This window comes from Eschrichtius robustus, chromosome 10 (genome assembly GCF_028021215.1).
Source record: "Eschrichtius robustus isolate mEscRob2 chromosome 10, mEscRob2.pri, whole genome shotgun sequence".
Classification (NCBI taxonomy): domain Eukaryota; kingdom Metazoa; phylum Chordata; class Mammalia; order Artiodactyla; family Eschrichtiidae; genus Eschrichtius; species Eschrichtius robustus.
The window spans coordinates 80,585,378-80,608,330 of record NC_090833.1 but is presented as its reverse complement, the minus strand read 5'-3'; the positions used below and the strand labels follow the sequence as shown (position 1 = coordinate 80,608,330).

General features: G+C 42.3%; 1 protein-coding gene across 5 annotated transcripts in view; it reads left to right on the top strand.

The window, feature by feature from the left end:
• APTX (aprataxin) overlaps positions 1-9,976 on the top strand; it is a 41,654-nt gene extending 31,678 nt beyond the window's left edge. For 4 of the 5 annotated variants that reach the window (XM_068551911.1, XM_068551910.1, XM_068551909.1 and 1 more), the window contains 4 exons: positions 507-566; positions 1,395-1,621; positions 6,704-6,807; positions 8,381-8,639. In XM_068551911.1, the coding sequence (XP_068408012.1) occupies positions 507-566; positions 1,395-1,621; positions 6,704-6,807; positions 8,381-8,535 (546 nt within the window). In that variant the 3' untranslated portion in view covers positions 8,536-8,639. Of the gene's footprint in view, positions 1-506; positions 567-1,394; positions 1,622-6,703; positions 6,808-8,380; positions 8,640-9,891 lie in introns of those variants that run through there. The other variant, XM_068551908.1, reaches the window with a different exon arrangement.
• The last annotated feature ends 12,977 nt before the right edge of the window (positions 9,977-22,953 follow it).

The following is a 22,953-nucleotide window of genomic DNA, read 5'->3' as shown; positions in this document are numbered from 1 at the left end:
GGTTATTAACCATGATGAAAAAGTCACTTGTTTGTGTCACCAGTCAGTTGGATGAATATCCCTTTATGTACTTTTCTCTTGAATTCCTGAGGTAAGCCCCTTGAAGGTAGGGTGATAATGGCAGTGTGCTTAACACTGAGCTGCTAAAATGGGTCAGTGTATATCTATAGAAGGTTAAGATTGGAGCATTCTTCATAGATCATGTGATTCACATCCTGATGTCAAAGTGGAAACTTAGGCTGTAGATGGAGTGGGAGAGGGCAAAGAAGATGCAATTCACACTCTGGTGTTTCCAACCTCTGTCTAGACATGCAGCTCTGAATATGGGAAGAAAATGGGAATGGCTTATGGTTTATAAAGGAAAAGATTGAGGTAAAGAGATATAGTTTAATTCTTAAAGACTGACCTTATTTCCAAGTTTGGTTGGACTTTGCTGATGTCCAGTATTAAATACTGCCAAATATAACTATCGCATTTGCGATTTACATTGCCCCTTTTTGCTCTAGGAATCATTGGGCCACTGGAGTCAAGGCTTGAAGATTTCAATGGAGGACCCCAAAATGCAGGTCAGAATAAAATTTTGGCATTGAAATACATTTCACGTTTTAAATTATCCCTCCACAGAGTTCATAACTACAAATGAAATCAAAGGAGATCAGTCCTTCTGAGTGAGATTCATTTTATTGGACTATTTTGTGAGATCAAGTGGCTTTTCTCATTGTCAGTAAGTTAGCAACTGGAATTCTTTGGAGAGAAGCCAAGTTTTTCAAATGAATATCCCTTCTGCTTTGTTCCTCCTAAACTTCTGGGTACTATTATAAGGGAAGTTGTGTTAACCTTAGTGTGGTCTCTTTCAACAGAGTGTCGGATAATGTATAGTGACTGTAATTACTGGGCTACCCTGGGATTAATAGTCAGGCATCATCCTGGGAGGAGTCTTTGTTCTTAAATTACATCCTGGGGTGACAAGGGGCAAGATCTGATAGGGCTTCTTGGAGCACACTTGCATGTGTCATGTGGTCTGCTGTGTTAGAGTGAGAAGGGTGCATTTGAATTCATGCCTGCAGGGGTTTTACGTCAGATCCTCAGGAACTATTTTGTACTGTGCCTCTTCTGTGTGTTCTGTGTAGTGTGGTGACTGAAAACACAGACTGGAGTCAACTAGATCTGTGTTGGAATCCTAGACTTCCCACTTAGTACTGATAACTATGTGACCTGGTGCAAGACACTCAACTTATCTGAGTCTCTGTGCTTTCATCGGTCAAAATTGGGATACTAAGACCTTCTGCACAAGATTGTGGTGGGAATTAAGTGAGTTAATGAATGTGACAGTATCTGGCCCACACAAGATGAGCTGTAGATGTCCGTTTCCTTCTCCTGTGCCCCTCTGCTAGGTTTACAAAGATGAGCAGGTGGTGGTGATTAAGGATAAATACCCCAAGGCTCGTCACCACTGGCTGGTCTTACCATGGGCCTCCATTTCCAGTCTGAAGGCTGTGACCGGAGAACACCTTGAGCTCCTCAGACACATGCACACTGTGGGGGAAAAAGTGATTGCAGACTTTGCTGGGTCTAGCAAACTCCGCTTCCGATTGGGCTACCATGCCATTCCCAGCATGAGGTAAGCCTTGTGGGGAGTGCTGGTGCGTCCTGGTTCTATCTAGGTGGACAGATGGATTCAGCCTGGGTCTGCTGACTGTGCTCATAGCCCTGAGGTCCAGGGGAGTAGGGTGGGGTGTTTCCAAGGCAGGTGGGCTGAAACTTCAACCCTCCTGCCTGACTTGCTTGTAAGCCTTGAGTTCCTACTTCTGCTTATAATTCGATAACAGACAGTTCTCTGTTCTTCTCAAAGTGTAAACTCTGAGAGCCTAACTTATGAACTAGATGAAGCAGCTTCATTGCCATCGGGTGAAGAGCTGTGGTCGGTGGCTTTTATCAGATTTTTCGGAAACATCTATAACCCCTAAATGATTAGGGACCATTGCTTTGAAGGAGGCAAGCATCACTGAATTCTTTCATGACAGCCTAGTGGATCTAAGATTTAAAATAAAATGAGAAAAAAGTGTAGAGCCTGTTTTCCTTTGGCTCATACCCAGAAGGATTCAGAAAGGAATGATTGATTCTTTTCAAGGAATGCAAGCAAAGCAGATCTCCAATTCTTTTGAGCTAAGCAACAAGATAAGCAGAGTGATTGGGTTTCTGAGTCTTTATCTTAGGCTGGTTTTTTTTTTGGGGTGGTTAAATATACATAACATAAAATTTACTATTTTAACTATTTTCAAGTGTACAGTTCAATGGCATTAAGTATATTCACATTGTTGTGCAGCCATCACCACCATCTATTTCTAGAACTTTTTTCATCTTCCTGAACTACCTCTCATTCCTTCCTCCCCCCAGCCCTTGGCAACCACCATTCTACTTTCTGTTTCTATGAATTTGACTTCCCTAGGTACCTCATATAAGTGGAATTATACAGTATCTGTTGTTTTGTGGCTGGATTATTTCATTTAGGATAATGTCTTCAGGGTTCATCCATATTGTAGCATGTGTCAGAATTTCTTTTGGTTATTTTATTTAACCACCTAACAGTCTTCACATTTTATTAGGTGGGTAATTATGACCTAGATTACTGGTCACTTTAACAAGTAAAATTTTTGTGCCACATTTTTTCCCCATCAATACTCTTTATTTTAAATTGAGGCATGACTTACATACAATAAAATGCACAATAAGATCTATAGTTTGATCAGTCTTGATGTATATGCCATGTAACTATCACTGTGATCAAGATACAGAACGTTTCTATCATATCCCAGGAAGTTCCCTTGTGCTCCTTTCTTGCAATCCTCCCCTCAATCCCCAAGTGTTGTTCTGCTTTCTTTCAGCATAGATTAGTTTTGTCTGTTCTAGAACTTCATATAAATGGAATCATACAATGTATACTCTTTTTCTTTTTTTTTTTTGGTCAGCATAATGGATTTTGAGATTCATGCATGTTGTTGTGTATATCAGATATACTTCATTTTTTTGCTCTTGTATAAATACCCAGAAGTGGAATTGCTAGGTCACCGGGTGGAAGTTATGTTGTATCTCATTAAAAAAATATTTTTTAATTGTTAAAACCTTATTCAAAAATTTAGGGCAAAAAGTCACCCATAATCCTATTTCCGTAATGCTGCAGAGCTCATGACTAACAGTCCTTGATCACAAAGCCCTTTTCACGTAGTAATCATGGTGTACATACCTTTTTTTTTTTAATTTTTAATTGAGGTATAGTTGCTTTACAATGCTGTGTCAGTTTCCGCTGTACAACGAAGTGAATCGATTATATGTATACATATATCCCCTCCCTCTTGGACCTCCCTTCCCCCACCCCCATCCCACCCATTGAGGTCACCACAGAGCACCGAGCTAAGCTCCCTGTGCTATACAGCAGGTTCCCACTAGTTATCTATTTTACACATGGTAGTGTATATATGTCAGTCCTAATCTCCCAATTCATCCCATCCCCTGCTTCCCACCCTGTTCCCACATCTGCTGTTGTGCTAAGGAGAATGCTAAAGGCAAGAGCTGTGACTGGTGTGGGTGGGAAGCAAAATGACCAGTAAGTAAAGTTTCTTGTTACATATCCTTTTATGATCACTCTTTATGATATCATTTTGAATAAATTAAAGATAGGAAGGAAAAGGTAATAAATTAAATATTTTTTCTATTGTAAAAGTAATATATTTTCAATTTAGAAAATATAAAACTGGAAGTATGAAGTAGAACAAAGATCTTCCATAATATCGCCACTAATTAAACTCTAGACCTTATTCGAATTTCAGCCATTGTTCTTTCCATTTTTTTCTGCTCCAGGATCCCACATTGCATTTATTTGTTGTCTCTCCTTAGTCTCCCTGATCTGTGACAGTTCCTCCTCCTTTTCTGGTTTTCATGACCTTGACACTTCTGATGAGTACTGACTAGTTGTTTTACGGGATGTCTCTCAATTTGAGTTTGTCTGATGTTTTTTCATGACTAGATTGAGGTTATGCTTTTTTTTTTTTTTTTGCCAATAATACCACAGAAATGATGTGTGTCCTTCTCAGTGCATCATATCAAGGAGTGTATGATGTCGAGATGGTTTGTTGCTCATGATATTCACCTTGATCACTCTGTTGAGGTGGTGTCTGCCCGGTTTCTCTACTCAAAGTTACTATTTTTCCCTTGTAATTGATGAATATCTTGGGGAGAGATGTTTAAGACTATGCTACTATATATTTTCTCCTCGAACTTTTGCCCAGTGATTTTAGCATCTATTGGTGGATCTTGCCTGCAACAGTTATTATTATGGTGTTTACCTAATGGTAATTTTGTTTCCCTCATTCCTTCTAATTTATTAATTGGAATTCCTCCGTGTGGAAGAGCTGTCCCTTCTCCCCCATTATGTATTTATTCAATACACGTATGGACTCATGGATATTTATTTTAGTCTATAGGATTTAATTTAATCTATCTCTGTTTATTGCTCAAATTGTTCCAGCTTTGGTCATTGGAAATTCCTTTAGATTGGCTCCTGTATCACTTTGACATGCCCCAAACATTTTTTGAGCTCTTCCTTATTTTCTGGCTCCTTATTTTTTGGAACAAGATGTTCCAGGCTTATCTTATATTTTTCCTGTTCTAGCCCTGGAATGAACCACTTTTCCAAAGAACCCTAGTTCCTTTTAGTGGATAATGACATTTATAAGCCAAGACCAGGGCACGAAGTTTCTGCAGAGAGAAGTGGTTGGTTCCAGAGTGTCTTTGCTTCTAGGTCCTCTTAGCAGATGGAGCCAGGAAATACATGCATGAATCCTAACCCACACAGATACATACACCTCTCTGTTTACCTGCCTGTACATGTATATGGAAAGCCATGAGCTCACGCTGATGCTTCTGATTCCAGTCTTTGTATAACGTTCTTTTTATCTTTACAGAATCCAGTCAAAATACTGTTTTCCAAACTTAATTAGGTAGTTATTTTCTTCCTGACCCCCTTCAGTGTGGTTCCCTTTTCATTTGTAATACAGTTAGGTTTATTTGTTACTGCTTATATTCCATTTTAAATTCCCACACGGCACTGGTTGGTTTTGATGATTTATTGGGGGAACGTGAAATATTACTGATTCTAAGAGTCAAAGCTATACAAAAAGTTATCCTACTTGGTTTAGCAAGTCCAAAAGCAAACTTGGTTTTCTTCCTCAAACCTGCTTTTCCTGAAGCTTCTTCATCTCAGCAAATGGCACCTCCCCAAACCCACATCCAATCCATTAGTTGGTCCCGTTGGTTCTATTCCGGAATATATTCAGAATTGGATTGCTTCTTGTCATCTCGACTGCTATAGCTCCTGTCTAAAACATGATTATTTCTGGCCTGGACTGCTGCAGCAGCCTCCTAACTAGTCTCTCTGTATCCATCCTTACCCTTTCTACAGTCCTTTCTCCACACAGTAGCCAGAGTGATCTTTTAAAGTGTCAATCAGATAACAGGACTCCCCTGCTTAAAATCCTTCAGTGGTTCCCCAGTGTAATCAGAATAAAATGCAAACCCTCTGCCAACCTATAAGACCCTTTATGATCTGGCTCCTACCTAGTCCCTGCTCCTTGTTTCCAGCCATTCAGTCATATTTCCTTTCTGCTCCTTGGTTGCACCAAGCCCTTTTTCAGGGCCTTCACACTTGGTCTCCCCACTCCCTGAAACACTCTTTCAGGTCTTTGCTTTCATGACTGCTTTCTCAGCTCAAATCACTGCCTGGGAGAGGCCTTCCCTGGACACCCTAGCTACTTAAAGAGGCAGCCTCTACCCTCCGGCACTCTCTATCCCATTTCCCTGTTTTATTTTTTTCTTAGCAATGTTAACATTTTGAATTTTCCTTGTTTATCTGTTTACTTATTTATTATTTCTCTCCCCTCATTAGAATATAATTTCTGTGAGGGCATAGGCCTTTCCCATTTTGTTCACTGCTAAATTCCCAGTGCTAGTACAGTGCTTGGTCCGAGTAGGTACTTAATGAGCAGTAAATAGTCTTTTTTTTTTTTAAAATTAGGGTATAGTTGCTTCACAATGTTGTGCTAGTTTCTGCTGTACAGTGAAGTGAATCAGCCATATGTATACACATATCCCCTCCCTTCTGGTTTTCCCTCCCCTCTAGGTCACCTCAGAGCATCGAGTAGAGTTCCCTGCGCTATACAGCAGGCTCTCACTGGTTATCTATTCCATACATAGCAGTGTATACATGTCAATCCCAATCTCCCAATTCATCCCATCCCCTTTCCCCTCTCGGTGTCCATGCGTTTGTTCTCTACGTCTGTGTCTCTATTTCTGCTTTGCAAATAAGATCATCTATACCATTTTTTTAGATTCCTCATATATGCATTAATATATATTGATTGGTTCTTCTCCTTCTGACTTACTTCACTCTGTATGACAGTCTCTAGGTCCATCCATGTCTCTACAAATGACCCCATTTCGTTCCTTTTAATGGCTGAGTAATATTCCATTGTGTATATGTTTATCCATTCATCTGTTGATGGACATTTAGGTTGCTTTAAATAGTCTTAAGTGAATGAATGAATGAGTGGAGTTAAATGGAAACACTGTCAATATTTTACATACCCATACTTTTTGTCATTTTGATTAAGCTGGGTTTAATGGTCAATCTTTGTTTCCTCTCAACTAGCCATGTACACCTTCATGTGATCAGCCAGGATTTTGATTCTCCTTGCCTTAAAAACAAAAAACACTGGAATTCTTTCAATACCGAATACTTCCTTGAATCACAAGGTAAACAGTGTTCTTTGGTTTTTACATTTGTTTCATTTTCTCAGTTGTTCTTTTTTTTTTTAAAATTAATTAATTAACTTATTTTTGGCTGCATTGGGTCTTTGTTGCTGTGCATGGGCTTTCTCTAGTTGGGGCGAGAGGGGACTACTCTTCGTTGCAGTGCGCAGGCTTCTCATTGCGGTGGCTTCTCTTGTTGCAGAGCACTGGCTCTAGGTGCGTGGGCTTCCGTAGTTGTGGCACGCGGGCTCAGTAGCTGTGGCTTGCAGGCTCTAGAGTGCAGGCTCTGTAGTTGTGGTGCACAGGCTTAGTTGCTCAGCGGCATGTGGGATCTTCCCAGATCGGGGATCGAACCCATGACCCCTGCATTGGCAGGTGGATTCTTAACCACTGCCCCACCAGGGCCCTTCTCAGTTGTTCTTATACTTGATTCATTTGTTTCCCAAAATAACTTGGCTTCAAAAACCCATGTACAACTTTGTGTTGCCTGTACAGAGAGCCCCATTAAAAGAAACTGGGTTATTTGGATTGTAGTAGGATTGCCACTTTGCTGTGAGCAGCCTTCTTGGGGGACTTAGAATGCTGTTATGTCAGGGTCTAAAAAAGATTGTTTATTTTAACAATGGGGGACTTCAGAGGTTGTCCTGAGAATTATTGGAGTTCATGGATCTGAAAGCTGTAAACAGTTATTTCTTCCTTCTGCCAGCAGCTAGGAGGAACTTGGGGGCTGCCTTCCGTCAAGAGTGGTTACTTAACAGGGGAAGGCTGTGTATACAGAAGGAAGCATTTCCCAGTGTGTATACTATGGAACTTCATCATGCTGGGATGTTAATGATGACAGCTACCATTGACCAAGGGCTAACTAGGGGTAAAGCCCTGTGATAATAAGCCTTTGACATAGTAACATGGATTGCTTAGAGTGTATCCTGAAGGAATGTAATCATCTCAGAAATAAGTTGCTCACATTTAGAACCTGACTGAGCCCATTTTCCCAATAGTGAATGTAACCTCAAGTTTACTAGCTTTAAGGATACCTGGCATATTTGGGAGTCAGATTTTCTTCCTTCCTTCCTCCCTTCCTTCCTTCCTTCCTTCCTCCCTTCCTCCCTTCCTTCCTCCCTCCCTTCCTCCCTTCCTCCCTTCCTCCCTTCCTCCCTCCCTCCCTTCCTCCCTTCCTCCCTCCCTCCCTTCCTCCCTTCCTCCCTCCCTCCCTCCCCCCTCCCTCTTTCTTTCTTTCTTTCTTTCTTTCTTTCTTTCTTTCTTTCTTTCTTTCTTTCTTTCTTTCTTTCTTTCTTTCTTTCTTTCTTTCTTTCTTTCTTTCTTTCTTTCTTCCTTCCTTCCTTCCTTCCTTCCTCTTTCTTTCTTTCTTTCTTTCTTTCTTTCTTTCTTTCTTTCTTTCTTTCTTTCTTTCTTTCTTTCTTTCTTTCTTTCTTTCTCTTCCTTCCTTCCTTCCTTCCTTCCTTCCTTCCTTCCTTCCTTCCTTCCTTCCTTCCTTCCTTCCTTCCTTCCTTCCTTCTTCTTTCTTTCTTTCTTTCTTTTTGTATCTGGGCTCTAAACTCTATTTCCTTGCTTGCAGCTGTGATTGAGATGGTACAAGAGGCTGGCAGAGTGTCTGTCCAAGATGGGATGTGTGAGCTCTTGAAGCTGCCCCTCCGTTGTCATGAGTGCCAGCAGCTGCTGCCTTCCATTCCTCAACTGAAAGTGCATCTCAGGAAGCACTGGCCAAAGTGATTCTGTGGAGCCTGAACTTCTGCAGCAGGTGTGGCTGATTGTTTAGAGCAAATTCCTGACGCCTGTTCTGGATTGTGTGTGAACTTTTATTTCTTGAATTAAAACATGCAATTATTTTTTTTTTCAAAGCTTGTTCTATTCCTGAGTGGCCACAATATGGGGCGACTTGAATAGTTCAGGAATTAGGGTTTGTCATGGATGTGTTCTCTGGTGAGGGTGGTTGGGATAGGCCTGGCCCACCATCTCCAGGAGCCACATCAGACCTGACTAATGGGAGCAAAGCCATGTTCAAACTGATCAAACACAGGATACAGAGGCAGAGGGCTGCTTATATATTTCTGTTTCTTACATTTATCCTCCCTCCTCAGAGGCAGGTGGTACCCTTTCATCAGAGCAGCCAGAATGATCTCTTATTTATCCCGAAGGCACTGATTGGTCTTGTTCTCTGATGTTAATCTGGTCTGTAATATTCTCTCTCTTTCCCTCCTTCATAGGGAGACTTAGTTTCTTCTGTCCCCTTCATTGCTTTCTATCTCAAACCACCCAAATGCTCCTTTCCCCAGGAAGTCTGTCTCATCAGTTCTCCTTCACTCTGAGCAAACAGGCTAGGTGAGCAGGTAGAAGGATGGAGTTTTCTTCTAATATCAGGAGTTCCTGGATGGTATGGAAATACTCAGCCATATGTTCATCACAGTTCAGCTGTCAAGTCTTCTTGGTGTCTTGCTTAGATCTGTTGTCTGAAAATAAAGGTCATTTGTTTGGGGTATCTCTCTTAGGTAATTGAAAACTATCAGGAGTTCAGCCAGTAGTCACAGAGTCAGCTCTGATGCACAAAAAGATAGTTGTTGAATGAAAAGTTGCACAGAACCCCATTGCTTCACTTTTCCCTCAGAACAAATTTGGATGGAACAGTTGGATTAAGTTACTTTTTGGATAACATCAAAACTAAAGGTGAAGGGAAGTCTGAAACATTATTTTTGATCAGTTGTTGATCTATTTGACGGTGTGACATTTTTTGCTCTTGTTTGTAAAAAAAAAAAAAAAAGAACATCTTAACAATAACTTCTCTCTGAGGAGAGAAAAACCTCAATCCACAGAGACCATATTTGACCTGTGTCTTTCACAAATAAACAAGATGCCACAGTGGTTTTTTGGTGAGCATGGGTATAGTCATAATTAGTAGTAATTAGTGATTATAGCAGCTAACACTTGTCCAGCTCCTTTGTTTCTGGTATTATGTTAAGTACTCTATCCAAATGATCTCTTTTACTTCTTACTGTATGTAACTCTGGGGTAAGTAATATTTTATTTTATTTTATTTTATTTTATATTTTATTTTATTTTATTTTATTTTAGGCTGTGTTGGGTCTTCGTTTCTGTGTGAGGGCTTTCTCTAGTTGCGGCAAGCGGGGGCCACTCTTCATCGCGGTGCGCGGGCCTCTCACTATCGTGGCCTCTCTTGTTGCGGAGCACAGGATCCAGACGCGCAGGCTCAGCAGTTGTGGCTCAGGGGCCCAGTTGCTCCGCGGCATGTGGAATCTTCCCAGACCAGGGCTCGAACCCGTGTCCCCTGCATTGGCAGGCAGACTCTCAACCACTGTGCCACCAGGGAAGCCCCATGGGGTAAGTGCTATTGTTATGCCCCTTTAAAGGATGAAGATCTAAGAATCTGTAAAAGATCCTGGGCTCCAAAGTTGGTCTTGGTTCTGGTGCATTGAACTCATTATTTTCCCTCTCAGCTGAACAGTAAAATGCAGTACTAACCAGCAGAGGTCATAGACCCGCAGGGGCCTTGGGCCCGTGCTGACCAAAAGTTTCCATGGCTTTCGTTGATTTCTCTGAGGCTGGTCATTTCCTTTAAAGCCCTTTTGTCCAACATTTTTCGTCTCTGTCCTCTGTTCCTTCTGCATTCCAGGAATGTAGTCCTTATCTTATCAGCCCAGCTTATCCATAAATAGTTCCTTATCCAATAAATAGTTCCTTCTGTCTGGTTCAACTCTGGACCTTTGAGCCTGCCCGGTTGTCTGCTTCCTCTCCTGCAGTGGTTGCCTCCTTACCCTGTGGCCCATGGCCTTCTCCCTCGACCCTGTGGAGGGGATGTGGCTTCATAGCTTTTCCTTTGATGTCAGGATGTCAGACTCTGGATTCAGATCTGGGTTCCAGTCCTGGCTCAGGTACTCAGAGCTGAGGGATCTTAGGCAAATTACTTATTTTCCCTGAACTTCAGGGTTATAAGCATTAAATAGAATAATCCATGTAAAAGATTTCGCATAGTATCTGGCACAGAGAAGGGCTCGATAAATGGTAACTGGAAGCCTCTGCTTTTATTTTGGTGGGGGCAATGGTGGGGATTGGGAAAGAGGGTTCACTTGATCTATCCCCTTCTCCACATCTGATGCCTTAGAACCCAGAGAAACTCTGTTTCTAAAGGTATACTCCATGGACTCCTGAGACCAGAATTACTAGTTTCCTTTTAAAAAATATAAATACCTGGGTTCTACCCCAGAACTATTGAATCACAATCCCCTGGGTCTAGGAATCAACACTATATAACAAACATTCAGGATGATCTTTATTCATACTAAATTTTGAGAACCAGAGTATAAATCAGCCCTTGGCTTCAAAACAGCTTGCATTTCTGAAGCTTCCAGATTAGGCTGTGTCCTGCCAGGGCACATACTGTATTTTCTGGTTGGCTTTCTGGGCCAGTTATGGGTCTTCCTTCCCTCTGCAGGGTCAGTGTTATTTCAGGATCCAGGAAGACCTTGGGCATTAGATGAGGGAGAGTGACTGGCTGTAGCCACCAGCCCTTCCTTTCTGCAGGGGTTGGAGGGAGCCCCTCTGGCCCCAGGCTCTTAGGAGCCAAGTTGAGCTGATGACTACTCCTCTTCAATGGCTCCCATTCCCCTCTTCCTGCCCAGGTCAGTTTCAGAGGCTTGGCTTGGGACCCTGATGAATGTAGCTAGCCGTAGACTCAGAGCATATATGTTTTTTCCTCTCCTGGGTTTGTCTCTTTGATATCCAGGGATGAATAGTCCCTTCAGGGACCAGGCCATACTTGGGATGGTCATTAAGAGTCTCTGCAGGTTCAGTGACATTTCCTGGAGTTTCATCACATACATTGGATATGGCTAGATATCAGAGATTCAGGGCTCGTCTGACAGAATTGGCCTAACTGCCTCTCTCTGTCCCAGTAATGCCAACTTGGAAACTTCCACAGAGCTCTTCCATAGACTAGATTAAAAAAAAATATATGATAGGGAAGTCCCTGGTGGTCCAGTGGTTAGGACTTGGTGCTTTCACAGTGGTGGCCCGGGTTCAATCCCTGGTTGGGGAACTATGATCTTGCAACCTGTGCGGTGCGGCTGAAAAGAAAAAAAAATGATGAAAGCTATCAAGCCTACTCCCCAGGATAATGTATATATACACATTTTATATACATTAATAGGGAGTTTATAAAGTCCCTGAAGTGCTTCCATAGACTCCCTAGTGGTCTGTGGACCTCAACTTACGAACCTCTGCTCTGGTGAAAAGGTTCATCATGTGTCTGGGATTTCAGGAGGTGTCTGCGATCACTGTGGAAGACAAGGGGCCAGATCCCATCTCCAGGATGTTTCTGGGATGCTCTCCTTTGGTCTCAGTGCTCCTTCCTCAGCCCTTTAGTACATACACATCCTGGGGGCCTCTGGCTGGAGTTGGAATCTGGACCCTGGAACTGCTGGCTGCAGTTTAGCCACCACACTCAGGCAGGAGTCTTGGGAAACAGGGAAATCCTCAGTGGGTCTGAGGGCTTTGGGGACCTTGGCTGACACTCACATCATAAGCTATCTAAAAGGCATTGAATTGGGACTTCCCTGCTGGTCCAGTGGTTAAGACTCCACACTTCCAATGCAGGGGGTGTGGGTTCGATCCCTGGTTGGGGAACTAAGATCCCACATGCAGCACGGCTAAATGAATGAATGAATGAATGAATGAATGAATGAATGAATAAATGGCATTGAATCTACTTTACCAAAATGAATGTCTAGGGGAAAACTGTACTGATCATCTGCACAAATAGATCAGCTGCACCATGATTGTATCTCAAGACTGAAGACCCAGTACAGCTTGTAGCAGCTTGTACTGTTAAACTAAGGCAGAGATTTTACTGAGGCCCCAGCCAGTGTACTTGAGAATTACAGAACATTTAACTAAATTTCAGGTAAAGTGCCCAGTGAACTTTAAGAAATAGATATTGCAGAAGGATTCAACTTAATTTTCCACCTAATCAATAATGTTATATAGTTTAGCATATCAATATTAAAATCAAGATGAGAATATTTGATAAACTGCAACCAAGGAGAGACTATATCACAGACAGTATAATATGTGAGAGATAATGAAGGAAAATTTGGAAATGAGGTGGCCACCTCTAAATTCTTTGTTCAGCCAGGCTACTCAGTGAGCTTGAATAATAGCTCTTTTAGAAGAACAAACGTAAATAATGACTTGGAGGGGCCAGAAAAAGGATGCAAAATATTGAGGTGTATAGGCCCCATGTCATCCCCTCCCCCAGGTGGGCTATTGTTGACATTATCACTAGAAAAAATTACCTTTCTTTGCCTGTTTAACCCAGATTTATCACTGCATTGCAATTGGGTGGAGTCTTCTCAAGGTACAGGGCATACTGGCATGAAAAAATAGACCAAAAGCATGTAAATCACATTTGTGATGCCAGGTCGTAGTATTTTCTCCATTAGGACTATCCTCTTTTATCTTGGCCCTATCATAGCCAGGCAAAACAGTAGTTTTATTAAAATAAAGCAGTTGAATATGGATGGATACTTTAAACTCTAGTCAAGAAGGCACATTTACAATTGAGTTCTTCTCTTGCTGAAAGAGAAGGTAGGTAAGATGTGACAGAGCTGAACTGGAACCTGAAACTGATCAAGTGAATGTCTTACATGGTAGCATGAAGAATAGGCTTTGAACAAATCATAAGTTGGAGCTGGAGGAAAGGGCTCTCAAAGTCCATTAGCTTCTCTGAAATGGAGTAATCTATTATTTATATCTTAATCTGTTAACTTTTTTTTTTTTTTTTAGCAAACAAGCTACCACCAAGGAATGAGCTTTGGGTCTTAGAGTCTCCTAATGAGTAGGGTTCTGATGCTTCCGACTCAGGGAGGGGCTGGTACGTGAGCGGTATGTAAGCAATTGTCAAATGACTCATCAAATCAGTGACATCCTCAAATGCCTGAGAGTTCCTCTCTTGGCAGTTGCTCTCTACCCAGACCTCGGGGAAGGAAACAGCCTGGGCATGGGGCAGTGGGAAAGGAGTTCTAGGATTCTGGGCCACTCACTACTCAATTCCTTTTGCCTGTTCCATTTTGCAAATTTGTTTTGAGACCATCTATTTCAACTTTGTCATTTTTTAGAAGGCTACTGGGACTTGGAGGTTTAAAGGGTTCATTTAGCAATTTAAACCAGATCTTGGCCTGTATTGGAAGTCTTCTTGACTCTTCCCAGATGCGCTCAGGGTACTGACATCTTATTTAAGAATAAGGAATGGCGTCAGTGCTAAATCCCACTTGTTTCTTGTCTTGCATATTTTCTTTATCTAAAGGTAGAGTAGGAATAAAAGGACTTAGGCCTTGCGCTCTAGAGCCCGCAAGCCACAACTAATGAAGCCCGTGTGCCTAGAGCCCGTGCTCCGCAACAAGAGAAGCCACCGCAATGAGAAGCCCGTGCACTGCAACGAAGTGAAGCTCCCGCTCGCCGCAACTAGAGAAAGCCCGCTCACAGCAATGAAGACCCAACGCAGCCAAAAAAAAAAAAAAAAAAAAAGGCTTAGGCTTGTATTTGAAGCTCAGCTCTGTCACATGTTAGCTGTGTGACACTGGAGTAGTCATTTAACCTCTCTGGCCTCAATTTTATCATCTGTGAAATTGAGCTAAAATGTGTAATCCCTGATTGACTGTGAGGATTAAACAAGTGTGAACGTGAAAGGCCCAGGTACAGCACTCATCAATCCTAGTCTCCTCTGCTAAACTAACCCCATCTGACCTGTGAGGCCTCAGTGAGTATTCTCTCCAGCAAGTTCTTTTTCCCTTCCAGTCTTGGTTTCTCATATTTAAAACCAGGGCTTTGGACTAGATAATACTTAAAGTCCCTCCCAGTAGTAAGAGGGACTTATAACTTGCTTCAGGCTCCAGCTGGTTAGCTTCTATTGCTGTGTCCCTAAGGTCTCCTTTTATTCTAAGATCAAAATTGGCAGATGAGCTTTCTAAAATACAGAGATTCTTTACATCCATGCCCTTAACTGTTAAGTAAGTTTTAAAAGAAGTCTTCATCTGCCCCAGTTTATGCTGATTCTGGACCCGTGGTGGGGAGCAAAGGGCATAGCTGAATCTAGGGGTTTAGAACTTTCCCTTTCCATCTCTTACTTCTGCTTTCCTGTGTTGACTCTCTCCAGGGGGCAACAAAAATAGCCATGGGCCTCAGAGAGAGAGAGGACAGTCCTTTTCCTTGACATTCCTGCCCAAGTATAGAAAGGACCCTGAGTCTTCTGCTTAGGTCACATACTCATCTCTGGACTAATCACTGTATCTCTTAGGAGGAGACGTACCCTGGCCATTTTGAGGAACAGGACCGTCTTGAGGCGAGAGGGGTGGAGGGCCACAGGACTGATGGCCCCGCTAGAATTACACAGAACAGGGGAGAGCAGTTTGCAAAACAACAGATATTTACCACTCACATGGACTTCACACATCATTCCAAAATGCTGGTAGCTCCCTTAGACCTATGCCATTGACATGGGATCTAAGACTAAAATGGAGGCAGACAATCCTGGGCTTCTGGTAGCTACAGGTTGAAAGTTGACACAACCCACTGCCCCGACCCCCAGCCTGTACTGTTTGCCTTGATTGGAGGAAAAACTATCTATTCAAATTGAATAGTTTCTCGCTAAGGACCTTTTGCAGAAACTTCTCCAGAAGCTGTAGGATGCACTCTTACAACACTGGCTAGAGTTGCCAGGGTCCTGAGGCACCTCCATGTCCTGGCTCACTAGTAGACCACCAGCTCTGCTGCTCTTTCATTGGCTGCTCTTCCGGGGGTAGGAGGCTAGGGCCAGGGCAGAGGAAGGGGCTTTGGGAGTTGCCTGAAAAGCCAGTTGAGCAGGTGGATTCTTTTTTGTGTGTGTGTATGTTGATTCCTTCCTTCTTTTCTCCCTCCCTCCCTCCCTCCCTCCCTCCCTTCCTTCCTTCCTTCCTTCCTTCCTTCCTTCCATATTTTAACATCTTTATTGGAGTATAATTGCTTTACAATGTTGTGTTAGTTTCTGCTGTATAACAAAGTGAATCAGCCATAAAATGTTCCTGACAGAGCAAGGGGAGGAAATAGGTAAAATACTAAAATGTGATCCCTCCAGCTTGTCAGGCATTAGGGAAGAGACCCAAGATTTTGGAGAAAGGCCCCAATAGGCACCCCTATCTGAATACCCCACCTGAGAAGCTGTTAGTGTATGTCTCATGTGAATGAGAAAAAGGCACCCTCTGCAGGTGGAAGCTTTTAGCCCACACTCACCCCTGAGTCTGGGGCTCATGTAGGTCACAAATGTGCAACCTTACAGGGTGGGGACCCTGTTTCTCACCAGACCATGAGGTTCTCTAGAACAGATGCTATTTCTTTGGTTCTCTGACATGTACCCAATAAAATTCAGTGTACCTGGAACATAATAGGATCCCAATAAAATTTTGTTGAATGAGAAACCTTGTGTCATACTTTGAAAGCATATAGGAAACAACTCTTTCTGTTGCAGCTGGATTTAACTGTCAAGCATGTGGTCTGTGGAGGCTGCATCTGGCTTTTGGAAACATTCTGATAAATATCCTGCTGCCATTGTCTATGAGCATAGTATCTCTCTTTTTTTTTTTTTAAACATCTTAATTGGAGTATAATCGCTTTACAGTGTTGTGTTAGTTTCTGCTATATAACAAAATGAATCAGCTATATGTATACTTATATCCCCACATCCCCTCCCTCTTGCATCTCCCTCCCACCCTCCCTATCCCACCCCTCTAGGTGGTCACAAAGCACGAGCTGATCTCCCTGTGCTATGCGGCTGCTTCCCATTAGCTATCTATTTTACATTTGGTAGTGTATATATGTCCATGCCACTCTCTCACTTCGTCCCAGCTTACCCTTCCCCCTCCGCATGTCCTCAAGTCCATTCTCTATGTCTGCGTCTTTATTCCTGTCCTACCCCTATGTTCATCAGAACCATTTATTTTTTTTAGGTTCCATATATATGTGTTAGCGTTCGATATTTGTTTTTCTCTTTCTGACTTACTTCAGTCTGTATGACAGACTCTAGGTCCATCCACCTCACTACAAATAACTCAATTTCGTTTCTTTTTATGGCTGAGTAATATTCCATTGTATATATGTACCACATCTTCTTTATCCATTCATCTGTCAATGGACACTGAGGTTGCTTCCATGTCCTGGCTATTGTAAATAGTGCTGCAGTGAACATTGGGGTGCATGTGTCTTTTTGGATTACGGTTTTCTCAGGGTATATGCCCAGTAGTGGGATTGCTGGGGCATATGGTAGTTCTATTTTTAGTTTTTTAAGGAACCTCCATAATGTTCTCCATAGTGGCTGTATCAATTTACATTCCCACCAACAGTGCAAGAGGGTTCCCTTTTCTCCACACCCTCTCCAGCATTTATTGTTTGTAGATTTTTTGATGATGGCCGTTCTGACTGGTGTGAGGTGATACCTCATTGTAGTTTTGATTTGCATTTCTGTGAGCATAGTATCTGTTATGGATCAGAATTAGTGGAACATAAAAATGTTCATGTCTTCCCACATAACGTTCCAGATTATCAGTCTTTGCTAACAAACAAGGTGATAAAGGCTATTGGGGTTTTCCATACCTTTTCTATGAAGGATCTATTTTTAGGGGGATTATTATCTTTGGCCACCAGATGGCAGCGTTTGAACAATAAAGTCTTAATTTGTCCTTTTTTTTTGGCAGGGGGGAAGAAGTTTTATGTAACTTTTATATTTTAGAATCAGTGTTTTAAAATAAAATATAGAGGGGTTTTAAAAATAAGGTTTATGTGTGTTTAACTGATCTCCTAATTAAGATAGAAGTTTGACAGAAAACGAGGGTGTAGGTAAGAATATAAAACATACATGATTGATAGAGGAGGCCATTTGGCTTGGAGGTTAAATAGACTCTAAAATTGGCTAGAGCCATGGTTGAGGTCTGATTCTGGCACTTAACAGTGGAGGGTCTTGGACATGTCAAGTGCATGGTAGGCATTGAAAAATATGCTATCTCGTTTCCTCCCATTTCTTAAGTTGACCCCAAGGTTAGTAACTCTTGTTCTCATCACAAGTATACCTGGAAGCAGCACTGGGAACAGACATTTCTGCTGGGCATAGCTTTGAAAAGTGGCATCATTTTTACACTGACTTAATTCTCTGATGGTTCGATATTAGAGGAAGCACTGTCAAAGCGAGATGGTGATCCACAGAGAAAGTAAAGGGCTGTGTGTACATTTTTCATGGGCCAGTTTCCCCCAAAGCCTCTTTCTGATAAAAGAACCTAGCTTCACCTCTGTCCTCCAGCTCTTTCAATGCTTCTCTCTTCTAAACAGGCAGAATAAGTGACCCAATCTCAGATAGTACCAGAATATTAGAGCTGGAAAGAACTTTACAAACCAGGGCTCCTGACATTTTGAAGGAGTCACAGGTTCTGAGAGGTGAAAGCTATGGAGTCTCTCACCATACATACATTTTCATGCAAATCAATTATCTATCGATTTTGTAGGGCAGAGGTTCTCAGCTGGTGTGTGTGTGTGTGTATGTGTATGTACATCCCTTTGACCCTGATTATTTTGAACCGTCTGGTAGGGCATTTTTCCAAACCACATACAGAAATTCACTCTGCTACCAATGGGAGAACATCTAATACGGTGTTTTGCGGGCAGACAAATGTTTAAACTCTTGCCTCAAGAGTCTGTTAAAATTCTTTAGTCTAGTAGCCTCTGATATCCCATTGAGTCATTTGGGACACAGAAGTGATTGTTTTAACACCAGTGACAAACTTAAGTCTTTATTAAACACCAAGAACGCTTATATTCCCAAACTCATGGTGGGAGAATATATACTAAAATGTTAATTAGTAGTCTTTTCTGGATGGTGAGAATGTGGGTAACATAAATTTCATTATGTTGTGAATATTTCTAATTAGCTACAGTAAATATGTTTCTGGGAATGTGAGAAAAACCAAGTTTTATTTAAAAAAAGTAATAGTTCACAAGGGAATGCAATCAACATTCAGTTAATTTATATTAATAACTGGTAAAGCCAAAAATGGCTAATAATTTTAACAAGTCATATCACTTCTCCAGTCCTCTATAGATGGAAAGACATCCTGCAAGGCCAAATTCCAAGCCTTTAACAGGTTCAGTTGGGCCTGAGAATGACACAGATGAAGGTAATTCATGTTCTGGATCTGATTTCCCTATCACTAGATTTAGAAGACTAGATTTTCTCTGTTTGCCCACAACCTCAATCTCTGTTTCTTTCACAGAGATATCAACTACATTTTGTTCAAAATTGTTGTACACAGCAACTTCCTATTTGTATGTACAAATGTCTTTCAGCAGCCATTGAAGTCCCATGATTTCCCTTGTGTTATGTTGATGTGGCATGTTATATTAGGTTTCCAAATATTGAACCATCCTTGAGTTCTGGGAATGAGCCCTCTTGGTTCCTGAGGGCTACTTTTTCAGTGTTGACTTGGACTCCAGGAAACATTTTTGATGGGGTGGGAATGGGAGATAATGTTTATAGGTTAGTTCATGTGTGAGTGCTTTGTGGCCTGGAAGCCAGACTTCAGACGTAAAGATCAGGATAAGTGGAGGAGCAAATAGGACCTGAAAATCAGGAGGAGAATGGTGAGGACTTTGGCTTCAGATATCCTTTGTGGTAGAGAATTCAAGTAATGAGAGAAGTGGAGAGGCAACAAAAAGAAGTCAGAGAAGCTAAACCAAACTACATAATGAAAAGGGAGGAAGAGAAAGAAGATACAGGAGGTGAACATTTGGAGAAGACCTTGAGTCATTTGGGAAGTGGGAGCTTTTTTGAGTGGTCGGGAGAACTAGGGAAGGGAGGAGGAGATTTTGGAGAAGGGTTACTCTCCCTGATGTGACCTGGATCCCCTTTAATAATTTTTGAGAGTTGAAAGTAAAGATTATATACGTCATCTTTTGGGGGGGGGGGAAATTTTGATTTCTGTTGTTTTCTTTCCATTTCTCATATCTTGCATTTTGTGTTTCTTCCTTTTTTCTTGATTGCATTTGCTGAATGTTTGCTTATATTATAAAGTGATATTTTTCAGAAAAGTAGTTCTTGCATTTGTTAGTTACTTTCATGATTGAACTTTTTAAATAATGAAAATATTTACTGCTATGAATTGATTGCTGGATTGGATCTGAGACTTACAGAGACTGCCTTGGCTGTTGATAACAAGGAAATATTTAATCTAATTTTAAGACCTGAACCATCAGATTTCCTTGTGTCCATTGAGAAGGCATATGTTCAAGATGCTAAAGTGGAAGTGGTATGTTTATCCCTAGAATAAGACTTTGTTCCTTGTACATGTCACATGTATTTTTTCTTTGTATTTTCTTATAAATGAGTAGTTGTATTCAGGTGCTCTCATCTCCTTTCTCCTTACCTGTATCACAGCAACAAAACAATATGACCTAGGCAAGGATCTGCCATTAGTCTTTTATACTTTACTGTGATTTTAAACCCCAGTATTCTCTCCTTCAGATAGGAATTTGCATTTCAATTCTATTTGTACAACAAAAAATTTTGTCCCCAGTTAAAGGATTTTTAATTTTAATGAAGTGCAACTTATTATTCATTCCCCCCCCTACTCCCCCTGCCCCAAGTCATGTTGTAAAGTCATCACCAAACCCATTGTCACCTAGATTTTCTCCCATGTTATCTTCCTGGAGTTTTAGTTTTGTATCTTATATTTAGGTCTATGATCCAGTTTGATTTAATTTTTGTGACAGGTGTAAGGTCTGTGTCTAGATTCATTTTTTTTTTTTTTTTTTGGTGAATGTCCTGTTACAAGATTTTTTTAAAATTAATTAATTAATTTATTATTTATTTTTTGGCTGCATTGGGTCTTTGTTGCTGCATGCGGCTTTCTCTAGTTGCAGTGAGCGGGGGCTACTCTTCGTGGCGGTGCGTGGGCTTCTCATTGTGATGGCTTCTCTTGTTGTGGAGCTCGGGCTCTAGGCGTGTGGGCTTCAGTAGTTGTGCCATGCAGCCTCAGTAGTTGTGGCACGTGGGCTCAGTAGTTGTGGCTTGCGGGCTCTAGAGTGCAGGCTCAGTAGTTGTGGTGCACGGGCTTAGTTGCTTCGTGGCACGTGGGATCTTCCCGGACCAGGGCTCGAACCCATGTCCCCTGCATTGGCAGGCGGATTCTTAACCACTGTGCCACCAGGGAAGCCCCTGTTACAAGATTTAAAGCATTATCTGATGGGGAAATTTTTTGATATGAAGTAAGCATCTCTTTTCTCCCCTCCCAATGTCCCACTTCTCTGATAATGAGAATCTATGATTAGAGAGAAGAAATTTCAAGGGAAAAGAATACAGCTGCTAGCAGCAAGCCATGTAAATTAGGGAGACTAGAGTGAGAGACCTCCACCCCCCCTCCAGCTGTTTGTTTTTCTTCCTCTGACAGTTGGCGGGGGTGGGGTTTGGAAGCCACTGCCTTCCTGGGCTCAATGTGCACAAACATTTCTAACTCCAGCATAGCTGTCAGCAGAGGCCCCTCACCACTTGCCTGTGCCTGGCTGCCAGTTCACAGGTGCCACAGAACAGAAGCAGGGTTCAGAAAACCACGCATTTGCCTCCATATTGCTGTCCCAAGCTCACTTCAAGATTCTGGGGAAAATGAGCAAGGGCAGCTACCACCCATGTTAAGTGTAAAAAGTCAGTCCTTTGTAGAAGGCATGATTGAATTGTCACAGTTTGGAAAGAACTTGTCACAGTGTGTGATCTGCCCAGAGGCACTCTCCAAAACACCGCAAAATCCTCCAGGAACCCTTTCATCTTTTTGAAACCCCAGTTTGCCAGGCTGACCTGCCGAGCATACTGTTCTGTAAAGGCAGAGCTTGTCTTCTAGTTGCTGGTGGCGGGAGGAATACCAGAGGGGAGTCTGCTTTTTGAGAAAGAGATGACCACTCATTTGTGAAAGGGAGATGGGCATGGGGAGCGTTAGGCTGCCCAGGTGTGTGGGAGAGCAGTGAGGACAGGCATGTCTTTGGGGACAAAAGGAATTCTCAAGCTGGGTTTGCCCTGAGAAATAGAAACTGGTCTCTTCAAGATAAGATTTTTCCCCTCCTCTGGGGCCTGGAAATATGGTCTGCTGGGTATAGAGGGAGACACTAAATAAACAGCACTGAGGCTCCCTTTGTGACAGTCACCAACCTTGGCAGCAATGCCATAAGGTAGGTGGGTTCAGTTTCACTTTGCTTGAGGAATTTAGTTTCAATTTGCTTGAGTGGTTCTGGGAATTCCCTGGCGGTCCAGTGGTTAGGACTCTGTGCTTTCCCTGCCGTAGCTTGCATTTAATCTCTGGTCGGGAGGAACTAAGATCTCGCAAGCTGTGCAGCGCAGCCAAAAAACAAAACAAAAAAACAAAACCAAAACTCAGAGTGGTTCTGTTCCAGACCAAGGTAGTGGGTGGAGAATAGGGAATTAGAAGCTAGAACTCTTCCCTTATGTCCAGGTGCCTCCTCACGTATTCACACAGAACATCTCCCTTAAACCGGTTACTGAGCCTTAACTTTCAGTCAAAGTATGTTAGAAGGCAAGTTGAGAATGACCAAGCCTGGCTGAGCTGAAGGCAATGAGTCTGAAGGCTGGGGCATCTTATTTGAACAAGCTGACTTCTTCCCTCAGTCCCCTTCATAAAAGCATGTGCTTCCCATCTCCATCCTTCCCTTCTAACCATGTGAACAGAGAAAGGTGAAAGTATAGCTGAAAAATGACTTACTCCAGTAAAACCTCTGCTGCTACTGAGCAAGGGGAGGTGGAAAGGGCAGAGTAGAGAGACCCAGCATGTTTGGCTGTTTGGATCCTCCCTGCTCTGGCTGGCTTTTCGGAGTCTCAGTTTCCTTTATGGTAAAATCAGGTGTTAAAACAGTGAGAAGTAAGTGAAATAAAGTATCTAAAGTGTCCAGTACAGGGCCTGGCCCCCTGGATTTAAATTTCCTTTTCTTCCCCCCCAGCGACGAGGTGGAATGGACGGGCCTGCCTGGAAGTAGGTACCAGGCAGGTGTGGAGTAAGCCCTCCAGGAGGGGGCCGAGGAGAGTGGGCGGGGTAGGGGCCTGGGGCT